The 26,794-nt window shown below is 42.3% G+C and overlaps 1 protein-coding gene across 6 annotated transcripts in view; it reads right to left on the minus strand.

Moving 5' to 3' along the window:
- The window catches only part of ETV5 (ETS variant transcription factor 5), a 60,560-nt gene that overhangs the window by 15,247 nt on the left and 18,519 nt on the right, over positions 1-26,794 (minus strand). For all 6 annotated transcript variants that reach the window (XM_086398082.1, XM_086398075.1, XM_086398072.1 and 3 more), the window contains 4 exons: positions 15,528-15,657; positions 14,342-14,632; positions 3,156-3,415; positions 799-855 (listed from right to left, as the gene is read on the minus strand). In XM_086398082.1, the coding sequence (XP_086254208.1) occupies positions 799-855; positions 3,156-3,415; positions 14,342-14,632; positions 15,528-15,657 (738 nt within the window). The remainder of the gene's footprint in view (positions 1-798; positions 856-3,155; positions 3,416-14,341; positions 14,633-15,527; positions 15,658-26,794) is intronic.

The raw sequence follows: 26,794 nt of genomic DNA on the forward strand, positions 1-26,794 counted from the left end.
CTCATTGGAAAAGACTCTGATGCTGGGAGGGATTGGGGGCAGGAGGAGAAGGGGACGACAGAAGATTAGATGGCTGGATGGCATCACTGACTCGATGGACATGAGTTTGAGTGAACTCCAGGAGTTGGTGATGGACAGGGAAGCCTGGCATGCTGCGATTCATGGGGTTGTGAAGAGTCGGACATGACTGAGCGACTGAACTGAACTGAACTGAATGTGAGGGTGCATCATGGTTGCCTGGAGGGCCTGTTGGAATACAGAGCTGGGCCCTAACCCTGGAGACTGATTCAGTAGGTCTGGAGTGGGGCCTGAAAATCTGTATGTCTAGCAAGTCCCAGGTGAAACTGATGCTGCAGGTTTGGAGAATCACACTGCTCTAGACACTTACAGAGATGTGCATGATAGGAAATAAGACATACTTCTGAGGAACCGTTCTAAGAAAGAAAGCCTTCCCTGTTTCAATGTTTAAAAGAAGCCCTGAAGGTCATGACGTGGTTCCTAAGTTCCATTTTAGATAGTGTTATCTACAGCTGTATGGCCACCTTGCATGGAAAAGCAGAAACCAGGCAGTTCACTTTCTTTCTTAAAAGTTAGGGTCATTACTACTGAAAAGGATGGCAGCCCTCACAGGTCAGGGGCGTGCCTCAACTCTGTGTCCGAGATGACTGGGGATCACAATCAGTGAGTGCTTGTGTTCACGAGCTAAGGAAGGTTTGAACTTTGATCTCAAATCTTAGCTTGGAAACTGAGCCACTTTGGGCTTCCTTGAATATTATAATTTCTTAAAGAGCTACTTACCTTCATGGCTACCGGAGAAGTAGCCCCCTCTCATGTAGGACTGGCAGTTAGGCACTTCTGAAAGAGAAACACACTCCTGTCAATGGTCTCTGCAGCTGAAACTGGCAGAGGGAAAGCCCTTAAACCTCCAGCCCTGAGGTCATGTCTTTCTGGCCTTGTCTTGGGAAAGGGGTACCACCCATTTTTTGCACCCCCACACTAAAAAAAAATCTAAAATAAGGGAAATAAAGAAGAGGAAGCAGAGACATTACTTTGCCAACAAAGGTCCACTAGTCAAGGATATGGTTTTTCCTGTGGTCATGTATGGATGTGAAAGTTGGACTATGAAGAAAGCTGAGCACTGAAGAATTGATGCTTTTGAACTGTGGTGTTGGAGAAGACTCTTCAGAGTCCCTTGGACTGCAAGGAGATCCAACCAGTCCATCCTAAAGGAGATCAGTCCTGGGTGTTCTTTGGAAGGACTGATGCTAAAGCTGAAACTACAATACTTTGGCCACCTCATGTGAAGAGTTGACTCATTGGAAAAGACTCTGATGCTGGGAGGGATTGGGGGCAGGAAGAGAAGGGGACGACAGAGGATGAGACAGCTGGATGGCATCACTGACTCGATGGATGTGAGTTTGAGTGAACTCCAGGAGTTGGTGATGGACAGGGAGGCCTGGCATGCTGCGATTCATGGGGTTACAAAGAATCGGACACAACTGAGCAACTGAACTGAACTGAAAGAGGAAAGAGTTTCTAAACGTGCAAGCTGCAAAATTCCCACTCTTTCCATTAATGATCTCATTTGATAAGCTTGGCCTACAAGATGGGTAATCAGTGAATGTGTGGGTGGGGGTAAAGAGGACCCCCAAAGACAGCTGGAACTTTGTGTTTAACTTTCTAGACAAGAAGCTCAAAAGCAAACAATAGGTGTTTCAAGATGTTATACCTCTCCCTGTGTACACTGGCAGCTGAAGGACACAGGAATTTTCCCAGATGAAAGTATTGCAACAGAGTAGTGACTCCTATGAAGCAACCAACAGGACAAACTTTTCCATGGCATACCCAGATCCCATACAGCCATGACAAACCAGATACTTTCTCAGAACACTATTCAACAATAGAGTCCCGTCCTACGTGTGGACTCTCCTATACTTATATTGGGAGTTCAATGGGTCATTGTATTCAAAAAAGGTCACAAAACTAGAGGCAGGACTAACATGCAGAAATATCCTTTGTCCAGTGACTTTAAGATAACAGGCCTTAAAGGGCATTATGAGAAACGCTGGGCTGGAGGAAGCACAAGCTGGAATCAAGATTGCTGGGAGAAATTTCAATAGCCTCAGATATGCAGATGACACCAACCTTATGGCAGAAAGTGAAGAACTAAAGAGCCTCTTGATGAAAGTGAAAGAGGAGAGTGAAAAAGTTGGCTTAAAGCTCAACATTCAGAAAACAAAGATCATGGCATCTGGTACCATCACTTGATAGCAAATAGATGGGGAAACAGTGGCTGACTTTATTTTTCTGGGCTCCAAAATCACTGCAGATGGTCATTGCAGCCATGAAATTAAAAGATGCTTACTCCTTGGGAGGAAAGTTATAACCAACCTAGACAGTATATTAAAAAGCAGAGACATTACTTTGCCAACAAATGTCCGTCTAGTTAAGGCTATGGTTTTTCCAGTAGTCATGTATGGATGAGAGAGTTGGACTATAAAGAAAGCTGAGCACAGAAGAATTGATGCTTTTGAACTGTGGTGTTGGAGAAGACTCTTGAGAGTCCCTTGGACTGCAAAGAGATCCAACCAGTCCATCCTAAAGGAGATCAGTCCTGGGTGTTCATTGGAAGGACTGATGTTGAAGCTGAAACTCCAATACTTTGGCCACCTGATGCGAAGAGCTGACTCATTTGAAAAGACTCTGATGCTGGGAAAGATTGAGGGCAGGAGGAGAAGGCGATGACAGAGGATGAGATGGTTGGATGCATCACCGACTCAATGGACACGGGTTTGGGTGGACTCCGGGAGTTGGTGATGGACAGGGAGGCCTGGCGTGCTGCGGTTCATGGGGTTGCAAAGAGTCGGACACGACTGAGCGACTGAACTGAAGGCTGGGTGCCAGCAATCTTCAGGTATGGACTCCGGTATACTCTGCGTGACATCTGAATGTCTATTGTGCTTCCTACCATTTGCATGACTTTTCTGTTTTGTATTAAGTTATGCATAAACATGTTTGCTTTAGTAGCTCCTAACTTCTTTGAAGGCAAACTTTAGAAAACTAGTCCCCAAAGCCCTGCATACAGAAGGCACTCAGTAACAACCAGACAAATGAATGAGATGATGAAGAAAAGAATCATATGATGTTATGCTCACCTGAATCAACGCAGTAATCCCGGGGCTCCTGCTTGATTCCCATTGGTGACTGGAACCCATGTGCTGGGGGACCAGGCATGCCTGGGACCCCATGTTCATAGAGTGGGTCATGGTATTCTTGTTTGAATCCCTGAGGGGGTGGGGGAGCTGCAGGAACAATAGGTTCTGACATTTGCCGGTGGTAATTAGGGCGATTATCTCCAGGAACTCCTGACTGAGGAGGGAAGGGGTGGCAGGGTTCAGACAGCTGTCTCTGAAATCTGCAAGAAGAAAGTAGTTACACTGTTTAAGTAAATATAGGATGAGTATCTACTATGATTTTAGCATTGAGGATTACAAATTCAAAGTACTCATTAATGCTTGCTTCTGGATATTTCATCCTTTTCTCCAAAATTATATCACACATTTTAAACCTCGTGAGTCAGGGACTGGCCCCCCCCCCCCAAAAAAATACTACATCATAGTTTATTTTCTGTGCATGTTTACTTCATGCACAGTCTATGTGTAGAGTTGAGCCAGATTATGTATCTGAATATATAAAACCAACTATTTGCAAATATCACTAACATTAGATTATGTTTGTTCATTGATTCATTTGCTCATCTGTAGACAGAATTAATTTTTAAAGACCAAAGAGCATTTAACCAGAAATTAACCAGTTAGAAAACATAGTTCTAAAAAAAAAAAAAAAAGCCATATGTAACAGCAATCAAAAACAAAATCCCTAAGAAAAATCACAAAATGTGTAGGCTATACAACAAAACTTAAAACTTTTCTGAGCAACAGATCTAATTAAAGATAAAATGTTTAGGACTTGGAAAGTCCTGTTTTATACCATATGCCAAAATAAATTTTATATAAAGATTTCAATGTGAAACCATGATAGTAAACATATACGAAGAAAAAATAATCTTGGGGGGGTGGAGGAAAAACCTTTCTATATATCATACCAATAGCAGAAATCAAGATAAACATGGGTATGTATCCTTGCATAAATTTCTGTAAGTCAAACAACAGAAACAAAACCTAAGGAAAAACAAACTGCGGGAGTAATTCTGTAATAGTTAGGAAATACGAGAAATAAGACCCAAATTAAACTGAAAATCTCTAGCAGCTATAGCAATGTTCATACGGTTTGATATAAGGGCCATGCTTTGTATTCTTAGTAGCCTATAGAAAGAAAACCCACCCCCAACTCAAGAACGCTGCAAAGCAAAAGAATAAAAGAATACAGACTGCGGTGGGGGAAATTAATAAAAGATGGACATGCCAACAGAAAAAAATGGGTAAAGAACACAAATAGGAAAATCACTAAAGAAATGCAAACAGTCATAAACAAAGTTCAACTTCATCAGTAATAAAAATAAGTCTAAAAATCAACAATGTAAGCCTATAAGGTCTTACTCTCTACTTTTAGTTTGAATCCTATCAATAGCTTGAAGCAAATAACTTGATCTGAATCAATTTGTGACATCTAAGGGCCAACAGATTTCTAGAATATCAAGATTTAAAATTTTAGTGAAGAGATTTGTGTGCAGAATAAAACGTTTTAAATCAGGGCTCACTCTCTGAGTCTTTACTGTCTTACCAGTAGCAGTACCACAAGATCCTTTATAACCGGAAGATCCCCAAACTATTTTACATACATTTATCCTTTTATACCAAAAGCTCAGGATCTGCCTGATGAAATTACTGAAACAAGTTTTATGAACTCTAAGGATCAGGGGGTACTGAAGGCTGTGACAGTGGACTGGCAATCAGGAAAGCTGATTTTCAAGGTTACTGCTATTTCAGGAAAGCCTTGCACATGGTCTTCGAAGTATAAATCTGAAACTTGTGTTTAGGCTTGACATTTAGAATACAGGCACCAGCAACAGGCTGCAAACCTGATTTTGTAAAGAAAATTCTGAAGTGGGCAGGAAAGTAAAGATATTCTTTAGGCTTATTTTCATTAAAGTACCCAGAGCTTATGCCAGCAAGAACAGTAACAAGGGCACCCACTGTCCATGTTTTCTCCCCTCCTGCCTCTGCAACCTTCCTAGCACCTTCCAAGGTGACCTCCCCAAATCGCTTCCTTGATGGCTCTGAGATGGCACAGAACCAACTCTGCTCTGTAACCAGAGCCAGTGCAGCTGGCAGGCCCATCACTTCACTTCCGCTCAGAGCTCATCTTCTCACTTTCCAGAATGAAACTCTAGAGTTGGCCTAGTCCGATGCCCTCAGGAAAAGGTGCTTCCATGTGGGTACCAGCCAGCAACCTTCATCCCCTCCCTGCAGCATAACTTTAAGGATGTATGAAGCTTACAGGCCTGGCATCTGTGGAACACATTCTACAACTGGGATTGGCTTGTCCTGGTTTGTTGCAAAGGGCAGCTTAAGGGTAGGTCATAAAACCAGCATATTTGGAAGAAAGATTTCTCTCCGAGCTTGCTGCCGATAACAGCTTTTATTTGCAGAGATTAGTAAAGTAATTCAGTTTTTGTCCTCAAAATACACTCTGCACTTCAACCACTGTCCTTCATTTGAACCCCCTTCCCGCAATCCTTTTGAAGTAGCTTAGAATGTGTTGTATACATAGTACAGCTACGACAGAGATGCCTGTTGTTTACTGAGGCAGGCAATCATTTTCCAAGGAGGGAAGGCTTGGTTCCTAACAGACCTCTTCCTACCCCCACTAGCCACCCCGCCCTCCACCCCCACCCGTTATCCCAACAGAGCTCAGGCCATCATGAGCTCACAGTTGGTGAGCAAAAGGACACTTCTGACTACTGAGCAAGCCTATATTCAATAGGTTACAGATTAAGGCTTTCTCAGTGCCAGTTTATTTAAAGAACCAGTTATTTATTTATTTGTCAGATTTATATAGCGCCTTTCCTCCCAAGAGCTCACCCACGCTACCAACATTTGGTTTACATTATGAAAACCGTTAGATGCTTTTTCTGCATTTCCTTTTTGGTTTCTGCTGCCAACACAGAGTAAACACAATACTTAGAGAAAAAAAGGAGAAAAGTGTGGATTCAAAGAAGGCTACACAGTGGCTTTGGGTGCCCAGTGAAGGAGTGAGCAGTTCAGAGGCCACCTGAAATGATATGGAAAACTGGCCAAGAAACCACCACCACGTACTTAATATTCCCGTTAGAGCAAAGAAAAAATTGACAGCGAAGCAGCACAGCTCAGTAAAAGAGGCTCTGGCTGCGAAGTTGGCACATCCTGGGCTGAAATCCAATCTTTATCACTTACTGACCCAAGGTCACAGAGCTAGTTACATAACTGCTCTGAACCTCAGTTTCCTCATCAGGAAAGTAAGAACAATCAGGTTACTTGTCCCATAGATCTGTTATAAAGGTTACCTAAGACAACCCATGTAAAAGGTCCCAGCACACTGCTAGGTTCTTAGATACCATTACTCTCAAACATCAACTATCCAACCTCCTCCCCACAGCCTGCCATAAGCTAAATTCAGAAATTATGCAAAATGGTAGGGAAGATCTTAAGGACTGGGAGACTTTCACGCACACGAGTTCCCTTGCTATCTAGACAGCCTCTAGTCTCCTTTCTCAAAAAGAGAATGCTGATTTTTATTCCAGGTGGTACCATGCCACCCAATTTCAATTAATATTTATTTTCCTGCCATATACCAAGAGCCAGGCACTGTTGCAAAAGAAAACCCAAACACTGTCCCTAAAAGCCCACCAAAGAGCTCTGAAACAGCTCTCAGAACTTTGTGTGAGGCCTGTCAGCAATTAAACTCAAATTGGCCCATCCAAACTGTGATAGAACACAGAGATGAGAAACCAAGTATGCCTTTTAAAGGCCTAGATATTTGATTTTTCAAGATCAAATATGGAAGGTGATATAAACACAAGATCTTCCCAGGAGATTAGACGGTAAAAGTATTAGTTTTTTATGTATACAACATTAATGAGTCTAAAGATGAAAAGATTAGGGGTAGAGAACTTTACATTTTTAAAACTTTAAACAAAGAGCTAAAAGTGTATAGGTAATAGTATCTATATCATTTTAGGAAGATTCCTTTAGTAGTTTTCTTTATGGAACATAAAAGTGATTTTTAAAACAAGATTGTCATGGAAGCTAACATTTGAGTACTTTCCCTATGCCAATGTGATTAAGTCACCCAATGATTCTATGTGGTAAGTATCTAGTAGTCTCCCATTTTCAGATAAAGAAACCAAAGCTTGGGAAAGTTAAATGCCTCCCTGAGGTCATACAGATAGGAAGTAGCAGAGTTGGGACTCAATTTCAGATCTGTTAATCAGTTCAACTCCAGAGCCTATATTATTCATACAATTGTTTCAATAATTGCTTTTAAATACCTTCTTGATGACATTTAAATATCATACAGGCCAGGCAGCTAGAAAACTTAAGTTTGGAAATTCAGAAATATACACTTGAAGAACTCTAGGATTGAAGAAATAATAAATACTTGAAACTGAATTTTTAAAATACCACAGGTCAGAACTTGTGGGGTATAGCTAAAGCAGGACTTGGAAGGGAGATCAAATAATCGATTACTTGTAACCAGGGTATTTTGGGGAGTAAAAAGAAAAGCTATCAGGAATTACTTTCACAAGCTATGTGACCCAGGAAAAACTGAAGGTATGGTCACCCCAGCCTTAGGAGAAATCTTATTTGGTCATGTATTTAGAGTATAAAGAAGCTACAAGTTAGCCAACCAAAGAAGCTAAAACAGAATAAACAAAAAATATAGAAAATTTCAGTAGGAGCAGAAACCAATGAAATAGAAAGTATCCAATAGAACAAGCAAATCTAGAGTTGATTTACTGAAAAGACAAGTGATATAACCTGCTAAGACTAACACAGTCTAGATAAATAGAATAAAAAATGAAAAATGGATAAACAGATGATGCTATAGAGGTTGTTAAAAGGGCACTTTTGTTCAGTTGCTCAGTCACGTCTGATTCTTTGTGACCCCATGGACTGCAGCATGCTGACATTAGGAACAGCTTTACGCCAATTTTTATTTCTTCATTTTTAATGCACATGGGCTTAGTTGTTCTGTGGCATGTGGGATCTTCCCAGATCAGGGATCGAACCTACGTCTCTTGCATTGGCAGGCGGATTCTTTACCACTGAGCCACCAGGGAACACCATGTGCCAATTTCTAAAACTTGTGAAACAAATTCCTAGAAAAATTTGTTAAATTCACTCAACTAAACAGAAATCCAGACCAAGACCATAAAAGGTGAGGATACTGAACCAGTAATTAAAAATCTTCCCACAAAGAAAATATCAGGCCCCAATGGCTGTACTGGTAAATTCTTCCAAAATTTCAAAGAATAAAAAACCCCAATTTCACACAAGCTATTTTGGAATATATAGAAAGGAAAATATCATTACTCATCTGGTGAGAATAACCTCAATGCTAAAACCCAACAGGGATAATATAAGAAAGGGAAATTATATATCATTCTCAATCATAAATACAGATGCAGGAGTCCTAAATACATGTTGGAAAACCTAGCCCAGCAATGTATATATGATTATATATAACAAAGTTTAGTTTATCACAAGAATACAAGATTGGTTTCATATAAAATCAGTGTAATTCACCACATAGAAAAATTAAAGGAGAGCTATTCATTTGATCTCAACAGAGGCAGAAGAAGCATTTGATAAGATTCAACATGTATTCATATTAAAAAAGAAAACCAACAAAACCCAGCATTCTAGGGATAGAAGGAAATTTTCTTCAGCTTAATAAAAGGTATAACAAAAACAACCCTATTTTAAACATAAGGAAATGCAGAAAATGAGCCCTCTTAAGATGCAGAACCCTAAAAACTTCCCATACTGAAACTGTTGTTGTTTTTAGTTGCTAAGTCATGTCTGACTAGAAGTACACAACTCAGTCTGCTGAAGATTCCATTAAGCATCTATGAAACTCAGTTTCGGACACTAAAGTGAATTTGTGCTGTCACACATAACACACTGTTAACAGGAGTGCATGAAAGGGATGTGTCTGACAGGCTACAAGTGTGACTCACTGTCAGGTTCTTCCCTGTCTAAAAACTAGAAAATGTGAAGGACAAAAATGAACAATTAGGGTACACCTGAGAGAAAGGAGAAGAGAAAAACCTGCATATATTATGTCTCTTTAGCATCTTCAGGGAATAAGTAGTTTTCTACTAAATCACAATTATAGAAAATGTAAGCTCATCCTCTAAGCTCTAAAGTTTTGATCACAACCACAGAGAGAACCTTCTCAACAGGCCATTCAGACAACAGACCCTTTCTTGATGACTCTGGGGACTGGGTTCTGACTATCAATTTCAGCGTGATAGCCTATTGCAATACTAATGCCCGTAGGGAGCATCAAGAAGTAGAGGATTTTTAAAAAGGGAATTTTTAAAAAAATTGTTGTGCGAGAACCTTCTCCAGTTGTAAGTGAGCTACTCTCTTACAGCGCGTGGGCTTCTCATTTCAGGGGTTTTTCTCATTGCAGAGCACAGCCTTCTAGGCACGTGGGCTTCGGTAGTTGTGGTGCATGGAGCTGAGCTGCTCCAAGGCATGTGGGACCTCCCCAGGACCAGGGATCGAATCCATGTCCCTGCACTGGCAGGTGAATTCTTTACCATTGAGCCACCATGGAAGCCCGAAGCAGACGATTTCCCCATCAGGGTTATCTTCTTAAATTTTGCTTTTTGATTTTTTGCTTCTTGCTGTCACGTGAGTGTGCAGTGGATTTCAAAATTCCTATTGAGTCGCTAAGTCGTGTCTAACTTTTTGCGATCCCATGGACTACAGTACACCAGGCTTCCCTGTTCTTCACTATCTCCCGAAGTTTGCTCAAACCCATGTCCATTGAGTCGGTGATGCTATCCACCCATCTCATCCTCTGTTTCCCCCTTCTCCTCCTGCCTTCAATCTTTCCCCAAATTTCTAGATGCTGCATTTCTTAGAGGAATCTCTTCAGTTGAACTGCGGGGACTCAACTTGAGATGGAATGACAGTTTTTCTTTATACCATATCTGGCTAGTACTATGGGCATAACATAGGAAGATTTTTGCGCACATTGTAAACAGCACAATAAACTCCTATGAGAGTGGGAAGGTTGAATGAGAAGCAGTCCTCCTTTTCAAGGAGCAGCTGGTCTTTAAGGGTAAATGAAACATGTCTGAACATGCCAAATTACATGGCATTTTTTTCCTCTTTGGGGGGAGGAAATCACGAATATAAATCATGGCTTTCAAATACAGTATTTATCTCCTAAAGCAAATTTTGAGTTGTAAAGAATTATATACTGATTATATAAAACATTAAGAATATAACTGACTAGATTATATAGTCTTAGCAAACAATCACTGTCAATAAACACATTGAAGACAAGATATTGAGCGAAATATGGTCTAAAGAAAGGGGTATACATCATGGTTTTTAAACCTCAAAAGAACTTGTTCTACTCAATTGAAGGAATAAGGCACTCAGCAAAACAAAAAATAAAGGTGTGACAACATGGGTTTAGATAAATGATGTAGGAATTAAGTGGGATTTTGTAGTTTTAAGAGAAAGTCCTGCTAGTTTAAAGAAACAGATGGATAAAATTCAAGGTTGAAATGATTTTTCAAGGTCCCTTACTTAGCTTTTAGTACATTGTCAGCAACCCCTCTCCTGTAAGCATAACCAAAGTGGGGTACTTATGTTTTTGGTTTCTAAAGGTAGGACCTGGTATTTGGCTATGTGACTTTTAGGAAGTCCTTTAGATGCTCTGAGGTCTAATTTTTTTTTTTTTAATCTGTAAGATACATTTTGTTTGTTTTTATCTTGCCTTTGTTACAGAGCTATTTAGAAAATCTCAGATAAGACTAATTTCCTTCTATCCTGCAAAATACCACATTTTTGTTATGGGGCTAATTTTGAAGTAACATTCCCTCTAACTTAAAAGCACAAGAAAAACTCCAGTTACTAACTAATCTATTCCAGTTTCAAGCAGGCATGAGTTATTAAATGTGTAGTTACTAAGCTTATCATGCTGCTGCTAAGTCACTTCAGTTGTGTCTGACTCTGTGCGACCCCATAGATGGCAGCCCACCAGGCTCCCCTGTCCCTGGGATTCTCCAGGCAAGAACACTGGAGTGGGTTGCCATTCCCTTCTCCAATGCATGAAAGTGAAAGTGAAGTCGCTCAGTCGTGTCTGACTCTTAGCAACCCCATGGACTGCAGCCTACCAGGCTCCTCCATCCATGGGATTTTCCAGGCAAGAGTACTGGAGTTTATCATACCTGACTGCAATTTCTATTGTGTTGTTAGTGGCTCAGTTGTGCCAGACTCTTTGTGAGCTTATGGACTATAGACTGCCAGGCTCCTCTGTCCATGGAATTCCCTAGGCCAGAATACTGGAGTAGGTAGCCATGCCCTCCTCCACGGGGTCTTCCCAACCCAGGGATTGAACCTGGGTCTCCCACACCACAGGCAGATTCTTTACAGTATGAGCCAGAATTGGACTACAGATCTTAGTTTGTCTCATTTTCTGTGTGCAATCCTCTGTCTACAAGCATAATCACTTGTCATGTTTTTGGTGTATTTTGCATCACACAGATATCATTATCTCAATAATAGACAAGCACAATAAGAACAAAATTGAGTACTGGGCACTTGATTCTTAGGGAAAAAAAAAAGTTGTCTAGGTGTGGGGGTAGAAGACAGGGGTACACCATGATTTCCCAAAGTACGACAGTAATATTTCCAGGTCCTGCCCCAGACCCACAACTCCATCTCTGGAGTACAGCAAGAAGTCTACACTACTAATAATCCCCCGCTGAGGACTCCTCTAGTACACCTTCAGATCTGATAATACAGTGCTCTGGTACAGAAGCCCAAGAGCCCATGTTTGTTTGTGTTTTATCTATGCAGGCACCTGCCCTTCACCTCAGTTCTGTTAAAGATCTCAGTATCACTCTGTGTGTGGGTGAGGTCTTGATTTCAGACCCACCACTCCTAAAGGCGGAGGGGTAAGGGGAGGTGAGTGCAAGATGGAAGGCAGATTTCAGGGAGGAATTGCCCCCTAAAAGAAATATCTACTTTCTGGCTCCTGCCTTTGGATACCTGAGGACAGACACTCAAATCGCAGGGATCAAATGTCCTCCTTTCGGGAGGAGGCCGGGTAGCCTGGAGACAAAGCTACTCTATCACTGAGACTAAGGCATCCTATCTTCCAGGGCTGCAGGAAGATGAATAACTACCAGCAGAATTAGTAATAGGAGATTCTCCCCCAGTTCAGTGAGCCATTGATACAACCTGTTTACACAGGCTCTCTGCACATGAAATGGATTAAGGGAAAATATGAATAAGAGATTTAACACAAAGTGATTTCCCTTTACATATGGTATAACAAATTAAAGTTGGCTAATTATTTCAAATACAAAATATATACCCCACCTCAACCCGCCTCTTCAATTACTAATCTCTGCATACAATCAGAAAAGACAGTTTAAAAACACAAAACCGAAATTATTGAAATAAAAATGGTATCCAGGCCTGCGTTCACAAACTGGCAGGCCTCAGGGGTGATTCTGCCCACAGATTTTGTTTAGTCTGCAAAGTATTACTGCTGTAATACTTTACAGCAGTAAAGTTGAATTAGTTGCCAGCTTTAAAAAACAAAAACAAAACCCCTGGAATTTCTACACTAAAATTCCAAATTTCCAAATTCTCTTAAAGAAGTACAACTGTTATTACAAGCTAGTGACTAACACACACTTTGAGGTACTTGCCTCCTTCAGATGAAGTGGCTTCCTGTGGAAACTGAGGCCCACCACTGAGCCAGCCAGTGGTCAGCCAGCCAGTCAACACTCTCTCCCCTCAGGCCCTGTATACCATTGGTGTTCACGGCCCCTGGATCAGCAGGGGGAGAAACACTAACCAGACAAATTATGTGGTTCTTTATGGTGACTTTCACCGCAAAGGGGGAAGGGAACTGGAACCAGACAAGAGTACTTGCTTTTTTCTGCATTTCATCTAGAAATAGTGACCTCCAATTAAATACCAGCAGGCATCTGGGTTGGACCAGGCCAGAGGAAGATAACTTATATATTCTTCCTCTCCCCCAAGCAGAGCAAGAAAGGACAAACAATAGTCATCACCTTGTAGCCATTGGTAACCACAGATAACTACCTGCCTACCTTATCACTTCATTCCAGAGGGACTGAAATAAAAAAGGCCCCCAGAATATCCTGTATTAAGGGAAGGCCACAAGCACGCAAAGTTCTAGAATACCACAGATAACGAACTTCAAAGGCTGGGACCTAAGAGGTTAAGTTTGGTGCTTGCAGAGTAGATTCCTTTTACATCTTAGTTTTTCTGAGAATGAATCACTTTGGACAAGTTATTCTGATGCCTCTATTTCCTTATTAAGAATGCAGAAATACCTGGAGTGAAATCAAGATCTCTATCTCAAAAGTAGAAAATTAAAAATACAGTCCAAAAAAAAAAAAAAAGAAAAAAACAATCCTCAGGTAATCCCCCTACTGTAAAAATGTATTAAAATCAAATGAGTAATAACACCTCCGATAACTCAGCAATCTTCCCTAATACGTAAGTAAAATGGTAATAAAGTATTAATGGGTAGCATAAATCAAGGTATGATTCTAGCAGGTGGTATCCAATGAGGAGCCAGCAAAGCTGCCCTCAGCCAAGGTCAACAGACAGGGTCAACATCCTGAGCAGGTCCGTCTTCCTCTGCTTCTACAATGGGGAAGAGTACCAGCCACCTCTCCCTTACCTACTTCATAAGGGTGTTGCAAGGCCTATATCCCCTCTGCAGTACCTTAGGAGCAGGGTGATACGTTGTTTAGTCGTTCAGTCGTGTCTGACTCTGTGTGACCCCATCAGGCTCCTCTGTCCATGGACTTCTCCAGGCAAGAATACTGGAGTGAGTTGCCATGCCCTCCTCCAGGGGATCTTTCTGACCCAGGGATCGAACCTAGTCTCCTGCATTGCAGGGGGATTCTTTACCACTGAGCCACCAGGGAAGCCCCAAAGTGATAATATAAACAGGTCATATTCATATTATTAGTAGTCTTACCTCAAAACATGCCTCAGTGGAATGAGAGCTTTATAGGTACCTGGCAAATGACTACTATTTCCCCTCGCCCTCAGAGATAGAGGGGTGGGAGGAGGTGGTAAAGGAAGCCCAGATCAGCACCCACCTCTGTTCTGATGGATACTGGTTTTCAGGCATCATCTTTGGCATCTGCAAGGGCTGATGTGGCGGCCGGGGGACCGCAAAGGTTTGCTGCTGTGGTCCAGGTTCCGGAAGCGAATGAGGGGTGGGGGTGGGGCCCACACCTGGGACTGGGCCAGCTGCAGGGGCATGTGCCGCCGAGGTGGGCAGAGTTGCCTGAGGTGGGGGAAATAGGGAATTCTGATGGGTGGGAGACAGCGGGGTGGTAGGAGGGGTTAATGGCTTGAACCCAGAGGGAGGCTTCCTATCATAGGCACTGTAAACAGAAAAAGAGAAGGAACCATTTAGCCGCAATGAAGCCATTAGTGTGGTCACCAGGTCCAGCAGAACTCGAGGTTGCAGCCCACGGTTGCCAGGAAATGACAGCATTAACATAGTTAAATTGCTGGCAGCCCCGAGGGAATATTTGTACCTCTGAAAAGTGACAAGCACACTGCGTCACAGGGACTTGTTTAACACTTCTAGTGATTCTTCTCAAAGATAATTTTAGCCTCAGCTTCCGGTTTCCTTTTTCCCCTTTTCTAAAAGAATTCTCCATGTATGCGCGTGCAGGGGTGGATGGATGAGGGGAGAAATTAGGTCCTGGGGGAGTTTTCTGGCCCCCTCTCCCAAGAATTCCAGGGTTCCCAGGAACAAGAACCTTTGAATTTTCTGCTGTAACATCACTTAACAAAGCTTCTCCTCCCCTTTTCAGGCAGATCTATGTTTATCTTCTAGAGCAAAGAATGATTTAAAATTAAAGCTTCATTCCTGGGGCTTGGATATTCTTAAGTAAAGGGCACTGGCATGGGGATTTTCTTCATATATTCTGATGTGAAGATTACTTCTTTGGTGCTTAAAGTTCACATTAACATATGATAGACATGAAGGAGCATATAGTCCCTCCCTTGAAGCCACAGATCAAATAGCCCAGCATTCAGGGTTCTTTCCCTTGGGAGGGCTCAGGGCCCCATGAAATCAGTCCCCTGCAGGGCTGATTTAACAGTTCTGCACGTTACATGCAGACAAAGCCCATTTGGACTGGCTACAGCTAGAGGATCATTATACTGCCACCAGAGACGGGTGCGCTACACTGAGCGTCTGCTGAATAATACTGGAAACAATCAACGAGCCGGCCACTTCCTGGCCAGCCTTTCTCTGGCTCAACTTACCAATAGTTGTAGAGGCACTTTTCTCCATAATTAGCACCGAGAGCCTGCTCGTGGCTACAGGACGACAGCTCAGAGGAGGGGCTGTGCAGCTCCCGTTTGATCTTGGTTGGAGGTGGGGCATGAAGCACCACTGAAATCAGAAGAGGGATGAGGGGAGGGACAGAGAGGACAGTGATTAACAGGGAGCACAATGCTTCCTTCTGCAAACCCTATACTAGCTGATTGTTCTTGGAACTCATGTCCAGTCACACGCCAGAGGAAGCCAAACACTTAACACAGAGCCTTCCATCTAAAACCAATGAAAAGTTCTTTAAAGTCAGAAATCATCATCTGACACTTTAAATTAGCCAAGGTTCCCCACCCCCACCCCCACCCCCGCAAACTTTTTCTATGTTGGGTCCACTGCCTGGAGGCTCTGAAGCCCTTAAAGATCCTGTAGGTGATGGTGCTTCAAGAAAAACACAGGTGTGATAAGAATGCCAAGGATTGCAGACAAGAACAATTCTGTTTTGGAAAAGGACAAAACACCCAAAAATATACTGGTAGACATTACACGTTAGCTTATCTAAGGCTTCAAATTGCCATGGCAAAAAAAAAAAATAGAGGCGTATATACAAATGAAATATGACTTAAAAAATATGATTTTAAAGTCCTTCCTCAAGCAACTGTAAATATTAGCTCTGAGTAAGAAATACCCAATCTTTAGGGGCACTTCAAAAACTTTTAAATTTTATATTGGAGTACAGCAGATTCACAACATTGTGATCATTTCAAGCGCACAGCAAAGGGACTCAGCCATACATATACAGGCATCCATTCTCCCCCAACTTCCCTCCCATCCAGACTGCCACATAACATTGAGCAGACTTCCCTGTGCTACACAGTAGGTCCTTATTGGTTATCCACTTAAAATACAGCAGTGTGTACACGTCAATCTCAAATTTTCAAAAGCAAAGGAATACAACGATGGACCCCAAACCACAAATGAGGAGAGGCTAGCTGCATACGGGAGGCCTGGAAAACCTCCATGCTTGTGTCTGCTTCATGCCTTTCCAGTGCCCTACCAGGAAGGGCAGGCGCTCATAACCAATCCTTTCACAGATGGTGCCAATTACTCTTCCTAAATTGATAGTATACAGAGCTGCTGCTTTGTATGGAAGTCGATTGAACATTCCATTGTTGATGCTGAGACAGCAGAGGAGTTAAGTTTTTCAAATGTATCTAGGAGCTAACTCATTTTAAAGAGGGTGCTTTACCCAAAGTAGAAGGGCAAACTCTTAGAAGACGCTGTACTGTAAGGATTGTCTTCTGGCTATGGGAGGGAGAGGGAAAGGAACGAGTTAAGCTTCTCTACCGGCTGTTATCCACTGGATTGCAGTTCTCATTAAATGGCTAACAGTGCTTAGTGCTCTGGTGACCACCGAATTTTTCTGTTGCACTCAATGTTTACTCCTGAGCCATCTTCCAGAAGCTTAGTTTTCTTAGTGATTTATATTAGGTAGAATTAGTGAAATGACAATTCTTTTCTAAGACTGAACAATCTTTCTGCCAACTGGTTTCTCAGGTGCTTCCTCCAACCCTGAATTCTGGACTCAGAAGTGAACAAATGAGACTGAAGACTTGATCACAGATGACAAGTTTATAAAAGCAAAGTCCTGCCAGTGACTGACTGGCAAGGGCAGGTTTTCATAATTCCTTTCCTACAAAACGCCAACTGCTTTTCCCAAACACACAAAATAAGTTCGGAACTGGCAGATTATATTTAGAAGTCATTAGAGTCTCTCTCGTGATTTTTTTGATGGTGACATCATGGCAGCCAACCCTCAATTGCTATCGAATGTTTTCAGACATTCAGACACAGAAAATGGCTAAGCTTGCTCTTGTTAGAATGCTGTTGGTAAACGAGAGGGAGAGTCGGGTATGCAGGGGATGTTCTAGTTCTCGGCACTGCTCCTGGGTCATTGCTTCTCCTCTTACCAGTCTTCTGTCATAAAAGTTTTGGACTGGTGATGATGCCCCAACATAAGCAGCAGTTACATGTGCTAGAAAGTACTTTTCTGACTTTATTTTAAGAAAATCATTTATAATCACTGTTTCTCCTAAGTTTGGAGAGTAAACAGCAATAGCATTGTTCAATTTTCTCATTTCAGGCTTCAGAAATGTTTTGACATTTTCACGGTATTATAAAAGTTACCAGTTCTACTGACAAGATTAATACCAGAGGGTAAACCAAAGTTTTCCAGAAAGCAAACTTTTATAATGTTTTCAGAAATACCATATACCCATTTTGAAAGTCTTAAGTTTTGGCTAACTCTGATATCTGTGGGCGCTCAGTTGTGTCTGACTCTTTGAGGCCCCATGGACTATATAGCCCACGAGGTGCCTCGGCCCACGGAATTCTCCAGGCAAGAATATTGGAATGGGTTGTCATTCTCTTCTCCAGAGGATCTTCCCAACCCAGGGAAGAAACCCACGTTTCTTGCATCTCCTGCACTGGCAGGTGGATTCTTTACCACTAGTGCCACCTGGGAAGCCCGATTCTGATGTCTTAATTTCCTCACATCTACATGGCACTCCTAGTGTGTACCACACCATTTGGGCTCTACATTATATGGTACCTTCTCTCATACCATAACTGTCCTATACCTGGAATCTTATGTTCTCTATCCAAAGGAGGAGTTCAAGAAGTAAATGAGTGCTGTGGTTTGAATTGTTGTAACCTCCCAAATTCATACGCTGAAATTCTAATGTCCTATGTGATATTAGGGGGAGGGGCCTTTGGGAGATGATTAGATCACGAGGGCAGAGGTGTCTGAGGACACAAGTCAATGAAGGGGAGCCCTCACCCAGCCATGTCGGCACCATGATCTCAAACTTCTAGCTTCCAGAACAGTGAGAAATAAATTTCTGTTGTCTATTAGCTCCCCAGTCTGTAGTATCCTTGTTTAGTCACTAAGTTGCATCTGACTCTCTGCGCCCCCATGGACTGTAGCACGCCAGGTTTCATTACCTCCTGGAGTTTGCTCAAACTCATGTCTATTGAGTCAGTGATGCTATCCAACCACCTCATCCTCTGCTGTCGTCTTCTCCTTTTGCCTTCAATTTTCCCCTTCAAGCTCTACTAAGATTCAGGGGTTATATTTCGAATTAATTTTTAAAATTTGATGGCAGGGTCCACATTTACCTTTGAAGGCTAGACATGATGTTAGTCATATTTTTTTTCCCCTTGGGAGTCAACCATTCGAAGGAGGGAGAAGAGAGTGCAATGTGGCAGGAATGAGATTTGGAAGTTTCACAGATAATGGACAGGAAAGCCAACAGGGGGCCATTTGAGGGGTAAGGAAGGATGCTCAGTCTCCACAGAGAGGTTGCTGGGTCAGAGGATGTATGAAAGAGCCTGATAGTCATATGCATGTGTTTTAAGTAGGAAAGTAGAAGCCCAAGGAATGCTCGTAACTTTTAACCTGTTCCCTCTTTGTAAAATGAGATATATGATGCTGCCTTTAGAAGGTTGGACTGTGAAGAAGGCTGAGCGCCGAAGAATTGATGCTTTTGAACTGTGGTGTTGGAGAAGACTCTTGAGAGTCCCTTGGACTGCAAGGAGATCCAACCAGTCCATTCTGAAGGAGACCAGCCCTGGGATTTCTTTGGAAGGAATGATGCTAAAGCTGAAACTCCAGTACTTTGGCCACCTCATGCGAAGAGCTGACTCATTGGAAAAGACTCTGATGCTGGGAGGGATTGGGGGCAAGAGGAGAAGGGGACGACAGAGGATGAGATGGCTGGATGGCATCACTGACTCGATGGACGTGAGTCTGAGTGAACTCTGGGAGTTGGTGATGGACAGGGAGGCCTGGCGTGCTGGGATTCATGGGGTCGCAAAGAGTCAGACACGATTGAGCAGCTGATCTGATCTGATCTGATCTGAGAAATAGAGAAAATGGCACAGCATCTTGCAGATGGTGCTATGATGTTGTATAATCATACACTATGGTTTCAAAAATAGAGTACTTACCTTCACACAGGTGACTTACTAAACCATGACAGAGACTGAGGACTATAAACCATGGCAATGAATCACAATTAAAAGAGGAGCATGAACTCCTGAAGAAGTTTAAGAAAAAAAAAAAGCTGTTTGACTATTTGAATTGATAAACATTTTCTACAACAGAAAACTTGAGTTTAATTAAGCTCAGTTACAGAAGATGGACCCATAAAGCCAATGATGTCCTATGAACAATTTCTGGCAAATATGGGCCACCTTCCTTATTGTAAAGATTTCTTTCATTCACTCATCCATTGATTCATTTGTTGAGCATCTTCCATGGGTCAGGTTCCTGAAGGTGCTAGGGATATGCTGGTAAACAAAACAGACATGGTGGTCCTTTTCCTCATGGCATGCATAATTTAGTGAGGGATCTGACTTCTAGCATCTTCCGATAAATGTAATTAGAGTTGGACTAGAGTCTATCTGATAGTCCACTTAATTTAGGCCTTTACAGTTATGGATAAGGACCCTGAGGACCAAAGGAGTTGAAGGAATGGCTTGAGGTCTTGAAGCTGCTGGTACTGGAGAGGAAAGGAAGGAAGAGCGCCCCCAACTGTCATCTCAGTCATCTACCACATTGGCAGAAATGGGCGATACTGCACTCACCCACTATGTTCATCAAAAAGAGGACATAAACCCTGTTTTCAATGAAAACAACAAAAATACCACATTACACCTTATTAAGAGAAAGTGTTCTAGAACAAAAGAACAATGGATAACTAATACCTCTGGAAAAGAACCAGGTAGACCAAGAAAGAGGCAACCAGACGGATCCCTTATCATTGGCCCTGGCTAGTTTACTTAACATTATTTTATCCAATCTTCCGAACCCAGTGAGAAAGCTGCTTTCATTGTCTCCATTTTAGAGATAAGAAAAATCAAGGCTCAAAAGGTAATCTGCCAAAGTCTCATAGCTCTCAGTGGTCAGTATACCCATCAGTTGTCAGTCATTCCATTATATTGCCTCCCAAATGGAACCTGAGCAAAAAGGACTAAATCAAAAAGGGATTAGAACAAATAGGGAAAGAGATGGAGAAAGAAGACAACTGCAGAGAAGCAGAGGAATGCTCTTTGCCAGTTCTCGGGGTCTGTATCCTCGAGTACTCTACTCCCCAGCTGGTGACATGCCTGACACATCTGAAGCCACTCAAGGACTTACACTTTCTCCTGTCTCTAGGTCCCCAAAACGCTCAGGTTCCCTCCCTCACTCCTACTAGCAACAAACATCTCTTGATTCTAGTTGTTTCTACTTCTTAGTCCTTGCCTCCCATCCTAGTATTCCATCTAATAAGATCTCATTCCCCCTTCTATTGTCCAGCTAATCAAAATCTTTCCAGATAGCTGAAGGCACTGTGGAAGACCTGGCATCTACAGCCAGTCATTGACCAGTCAGATGCCACACTGTTGCTGTGGATACCCTCATGCACCCCCAAATGCCCCGCCCCTCCTGAAGCTGTTGCTTGACAATTCCCTCCTAAATGCCACCTCTGAGACAAGAACACTGTGAGCGGGCTCTCTGGACCTCTACTTGACTATCAGAACTCTGTTAAGGATCCATACACAAATGAGAGTCTCCACTTGTCAGGGGTAGGAAAGACGGGTTGGCTGGCTGATAAGATATGTCTACATCCGTGGGCATGCACTACAAAGTACAATGTGTTGCTCTGTAGACCACCATAACACCATTTAAAATTTAGATAGGATGTTCACAAATCAACCAACTTAATTTCATAGTTCCTTTTCTTACTAGGAAACTCCTTAGAAGATTTTTCTATCTGACACCATGATCAAAAATCAAGCCTGATCCTAGCCAGTGTAGTAAGTTAAGAAAAATGAATAAAAGGAAAAAAGAGAAGGAAAAATACCTCAATCACTTATTGCCAAGTGGGTACATAGAAAATATGAAAGTATCCACCAAGTATGAGAATCAATAAGCTAACTCACCAAGATCATTGGCTACAAGGCAAGTACATAAAAAGAATGACTTACATACATAGTAACCTAAACAATGTGAAATTAAAGAAATACATTTAAAATAGCAACAGATAGCATCAAATACCCAGGAACACATCTAATATCTAGGAACACATCTAATAAAAGACATGCAAGGTAGCTAAACTGAACTATAAAACCCCGAGGAAAATCAAAGAATTCTAAATAAATAGAAGAATACATCAGTTCACAGGCTGGAAGGCTTGATACTATAAAGATATTAATTCTTCTCAAATTTATCTATAGGCTCAATATCAAACAAAATCTCAGTTCAGTTCAGTCTCTCAGTCGTGTCCGACTCTTTGCAACCCCATGAATCCCAGCACGCCAGGCCTCCCTGTCCATCACCAACTCCCGGAGTTCACTCAGACTCACGTCCATTGAGTCAGTGATGCCATACAGCTGTCTCATCCTCTGTCGTCCCCTTCTCCTCCTGCCCTCAATCCCTCCCAGCATCAGAGACTTTTCCAATGAGTCAACTCTTCGCATGAGGTGGCCAAAGTACTGGAGTTTCAGCTTTAGCATCATTCCTTCCAAAGAAATCCCAGGGCTGGTCTCCTTCAGAATGGACTGGTTGGATCTCCTTGCAGTCCAAGGGACTCTCAAGAGTCTTCTCCAACACCACAGTTCAAAAGCATCAGTTCTTCGGCACTCAGCTTTCTTCACAGTCCAACTCTCACATCCATACATGACCACTGGAAAAACCATAGCCTTGACTAGATGGACCTTTGTTGGCAAAGTAATGTCTCTGCTTTTCAATATGTTATCTAGGTTGGTCATAACTTTTCTTCCAAGGAGTAAGCGTCTTTTAATTTCATGGCTGCAGTCACCACAAAATCTCAGTACTCAGAAATGAGAATGAAGAAATTACAATCAAGCTTTAACAGGGAGTCTCACAAAAACCAAAAAAGCCAGATACTACATGACCCCATTTACAATAATATTCAAAAGGAAACAAAATTATTCTATGGTGTTTCAAGTCAGGATGGCGGTTACTCCTGTCTCTAGGGGTGGTGCCTCTTTAGCGGGTACGTAGAGTTTCCTCACTCTCATATAGGTCTTGATCTAAATGCCTGTACCATTTGTGAAAATTTATCAAGCTACTCTTGTCACGCATTATTTCAGTTGTTTCTATTTAAACAAACAGCCCTGGGACTTCCCTGGTGGCCCGGTGGTCAGGACTCCACACTACATTTGATCCCTACATGCCTTGGGGCCCGGCCCCCAAAAACGGCAGCTCCTGTCCTGGTCAAACAGCACCACTGAGTTAACACTAAGATTTCTTCAAGCTTTAGAAAATCTTTCTTCGGTGATGGTGCAGAAGCAGCCTTTCAAGAAATAACCCAATTGTTTCAAAATAGAAATAAGTAGACAAACTAACCCATTCAAGAGAAATAATAATTCCCTCTGACAAAATCTGTTTCCTGCCCACAAGTACAGGCCTGTGGCTTCTGTCCAAGGCAGCTACGATGCCAGTGCTGGCAGTGAACTTCACTATTTCAGCGCAGAGGAGCAAAACAAAGGAAAACACTTTTGTTGAATGTTACGATAAATGACAGTTGGAGTCAAAAGGAATTTTTTCAGAAAGACAAAAACCACCTTGTCTAATAAGCCTTTCCTTTGGTGCCTCATGATCGTCAAAGTTTCAATTTGCCACAGCCTTTGTTGTGAATACATACAGCATTTTTGTAATAGATACTGAATGTTAAAGAAACTGCCAATCAGTTATAGTGCGGTCTGACCGGGGAGAGACTAAGCCAGTCCTGCGTCTTTGGCTTCACACAGAGGCCTCCTTCTCTTAGGTGTTGCTGTTAAGGTTTTGTTTTGGGGTTTTCCTCTCCACCTTCTTCAGTTTCATTTTCATTACCTTCATCTAGAGCAGACTCATCTGTCCCAAATCAGCATGCAGGCCTGACCTCAGGGCAGACCTTATTTGGTTACGCCTGACAGCCATGATCTTACTGTACATGGAAGGTTGTGTCTCATGATGCAAGTTGACCAGAACACCAACATCTGCCTCCACATGGCACGTCTTGCGGCCATGCCCCAGTGCCAGCCCATGTCTCCAGAGCCTCTCGTAGCACTTGTAAACAAACGTGGTGCGGATGTACATGGCCATGGTTGAGAGACTTTTCAGGATTCCCAGAGCCATAATCCTACAAAGAAGCTTCATCCCTCAGCTTACTGCTCTCTCTGCCACCAGCGGTGGGTCACTGTTCCTTTCTCAGACCACTACCACCTCACCTCCTTCTCCGTAAGGAATACGTACTGTGTAGTTCCAAGAATGGTGGCAGGGGGAGCCCAAGACACCTGCCTGTACTGCTCTTTGGTTGTGGCGGCGAGTAGAATGCCAGGAAAGAAGACAGAGGGACATGTCAATTTAAAAATGATGTTGGCAAAATAGAGCATGTGTGGTCTCTACTCCCCTGATTACTCCTAACTTGTCAGGGTGCCACTGGCAAAGACGAGAGGGGGCTTTAAGTCACTAGATGTGGTGTCCCTTGAGTTCTGCACACAAAGAAACCCCAAAAGACCTACTTTCCAACATACTGCTGACTTTCCTTAGTCCTGGCCTTCCTTGGACAAACTCTGAGACAAAGCATAGTCAGCCAGTTAGTAAGAAAAGGATAGACAGGCTGAGGTTTATTTAAGTTCTACCATATTACTGGAAGTTGGAAATCAGTCTTTATTTTAGTTTTCTACTACTTTGTGTAGATTAGAAACCATTTCAAACATAAAACATATTCCTAATCTTGGTATTTCTTGTAATTGCTATAGCAAATGACAAGGACAGGCCATAATTCCCTGTTCTGAGAACCAAAAGAGGTTCAAGGGAGATTAAGTGGACAGGTTCTGGCACTTAAAAAATATCTGGAAAAATATCTGGATGCCTTTTGGATTTCTAAACCAAATAAGAGACATGCTCAAACCCGTTTGAATGGATGGTTAGCACTGTTTCTGCCTGGCAACAGTTTCCAAAAATAAAAATTTGAAATGTTATCAAATTTAGGGGCACAAGTTCTAAAAGTAGAATTGGTGGAGATATGGGGGACTGCCATTTTCTCTAATATCTGACAGTGCTAACCTTTGTAAGCATAAATTAAAAAATTGAATGTAGCAAAAATCATCCATAAATAGTAAAAAATCAACTATTTAGTAAGCTGTGCTAAAAACTGTAAGTCCCTCAAAAGCCTTCTCTTCAAACGTGCACAAACCTCTCCATTTGACTCAGTTCTTTCACCACTGTTTTAAGGTCAACAAAATAACATGGATATGAGGTGAGAAAACCCACAACATAGGGAATTTCCATGCCTAAGGTCAGCATTTCTGTATATTTGTGTTTCTACATATCCTTTAAATATGTACCCTAAAAAGTCAACTACAAAATAGCTGGCAAGGACTCTTCAAAAAAAAACAAAAACACAAAACAGTCAGTGTTACTGGGGGGAGGAGGGCAAGGTGGGCAGATTCTTGTCTGATATAAGAGATGTAACAATAAGCTTGATGTACGATTCTTAAATTCTAGATCAAAAACAATATTGATATCAGTTATAAAAGACAGCTGGGAAATTCTGAGTATTACTGAATAAAAGTTAATTTTCTTAGACTATGTAGAAGAATGTCCTCAGTCTTTTGAGATGCACACTGAAGTATCTGGGGGTGAAATGTGATAAAGCTTGCAACTTTCCAATAATTTGGGAAGAATATATAGAGAAATGAAGTAAATGCAGCAATATGTCTTGAAAAAAAAAATCAATAAAATGGCTATTATATCATCTCCTCTGAGATACTTGGAGAAAAAACCCTATCTTACGGTTGACTGAACAGTTCAGCAGACGTGCTAACAACTTCAAAACCATGCCCTTACACACGAAGGAAGTCACCCCTGGCCTATTACCAAACCTGAAGAAGACCGTCCTGTTTATCTGTACCTTTTACCATGTTTGGATAATACAGCCCCAGGAATCTAAAATTACACAAGGACAAATGTTGTCATACTCTAACATCTAAGCCAGTGGTTCTCAAATATTTTTTTGGCCCTGGCCCACTTAGAAAGGAGAAGAGAACACCTGAGAGGGAAAAATAAACTGCCACTGTTATCACCATGACGACTGTCCATGCCACCTCTACAGCTGCTGGGTAAAAAGACCGCAATTACACAAGTACAAAACAGTAACAAAAGTAAAATCAACCAGTAGTTTCATATACACATTAATAACACATTCAACAGGAACTAAAACAGAAGCTCAACTCAAGATCACAAAGCATTTTTGGAAAAAATAAAATAGAGAATGCCCACTCCTTGTGAATGTACGTGCATAACAGGTTTAGAACACAACCAGAAGACAGGACAGCTCAGATTCCATCCCCGGAGTCCTCAGGAGGGCAGCCTGCAGCCATCACCAACCTGTGCTGGTGACAGAAGGAATGCAAGTTCTCTTCCCCAGTGTTCTCCTTCATGTTTCCTTCTAAGCAGCTGGTTTGGTTCCTTCTGCCCAAAGAGGTTAAGCACGGCCAGGGCCCAGAGAGGAGGTTGGGATTGGGTGACCTGGTCTTTTGGGGCCCTGAGCACCTGGGGGTGGGGAGAAAGGCACAAGAGTTTCTGGGGGCTCCAACTGGCCCAACCTAGCTTATTAGGATAAGTGATCAGAAAAGGGTGGAGCTTAAGACCTAAATTATGTTAAGTTTGTTGGCTTAGAGAATCCTCTGTGCATTTGTCTTGGGAATCAAGAATGGCAGCAGGACTCTGGGCTGGAAACAAGGCTCTCCATATAACTCATGGGAAATATGACAAACGTCTGGTGCAGCCAACACCTGGGTGAGCAGACCACATCGAGGGGCTGAGATTTCCGGGTAGGTTCATTCTGAATCTCAAACAGCAAGAACAGCTATATTTTTCCTGGGCAAAGTCCTACATGGAGAAAGCAAGGTTTCTGTTCCGGGATAGAATTTAGTATCAGTAGGTATAGAAACGGAGAAGGCAATGGTACCCCACTCCAGTACTCTTGCCTGGAAAATCCCATGGATGGAGGAGTCTGGTAGGCTGTAGTCCATGGGGTCGCTGAGAGTTGGACACAACTGAGCAACTTCACTTTCACTTTTCACTTTCATGCACTGGAGAAGGAAATGGCAACCCACTCCAGTGTTCTTGCCAGGAGAATCCCAGGGACGGGGGAACCTGGTGGGCTGCCAGACGTCTATGGGGTCGCACAGAGTCGGACACGAC

The sequence above is a fragment of the Bos grunniens genome, chromosome 1, assembly GCF_055505025.1.
Source record: "Bos grunniens cultivar Pamir isolate PY7600 chromosome 1, Bosgru_T2T1.0, whole genome shotgun sequence".
NCBI lineage: Eukaryota > Metazoa > Chordata > Mammalia > Artiodactyla > Bovidae > Bos > Bos grunniens.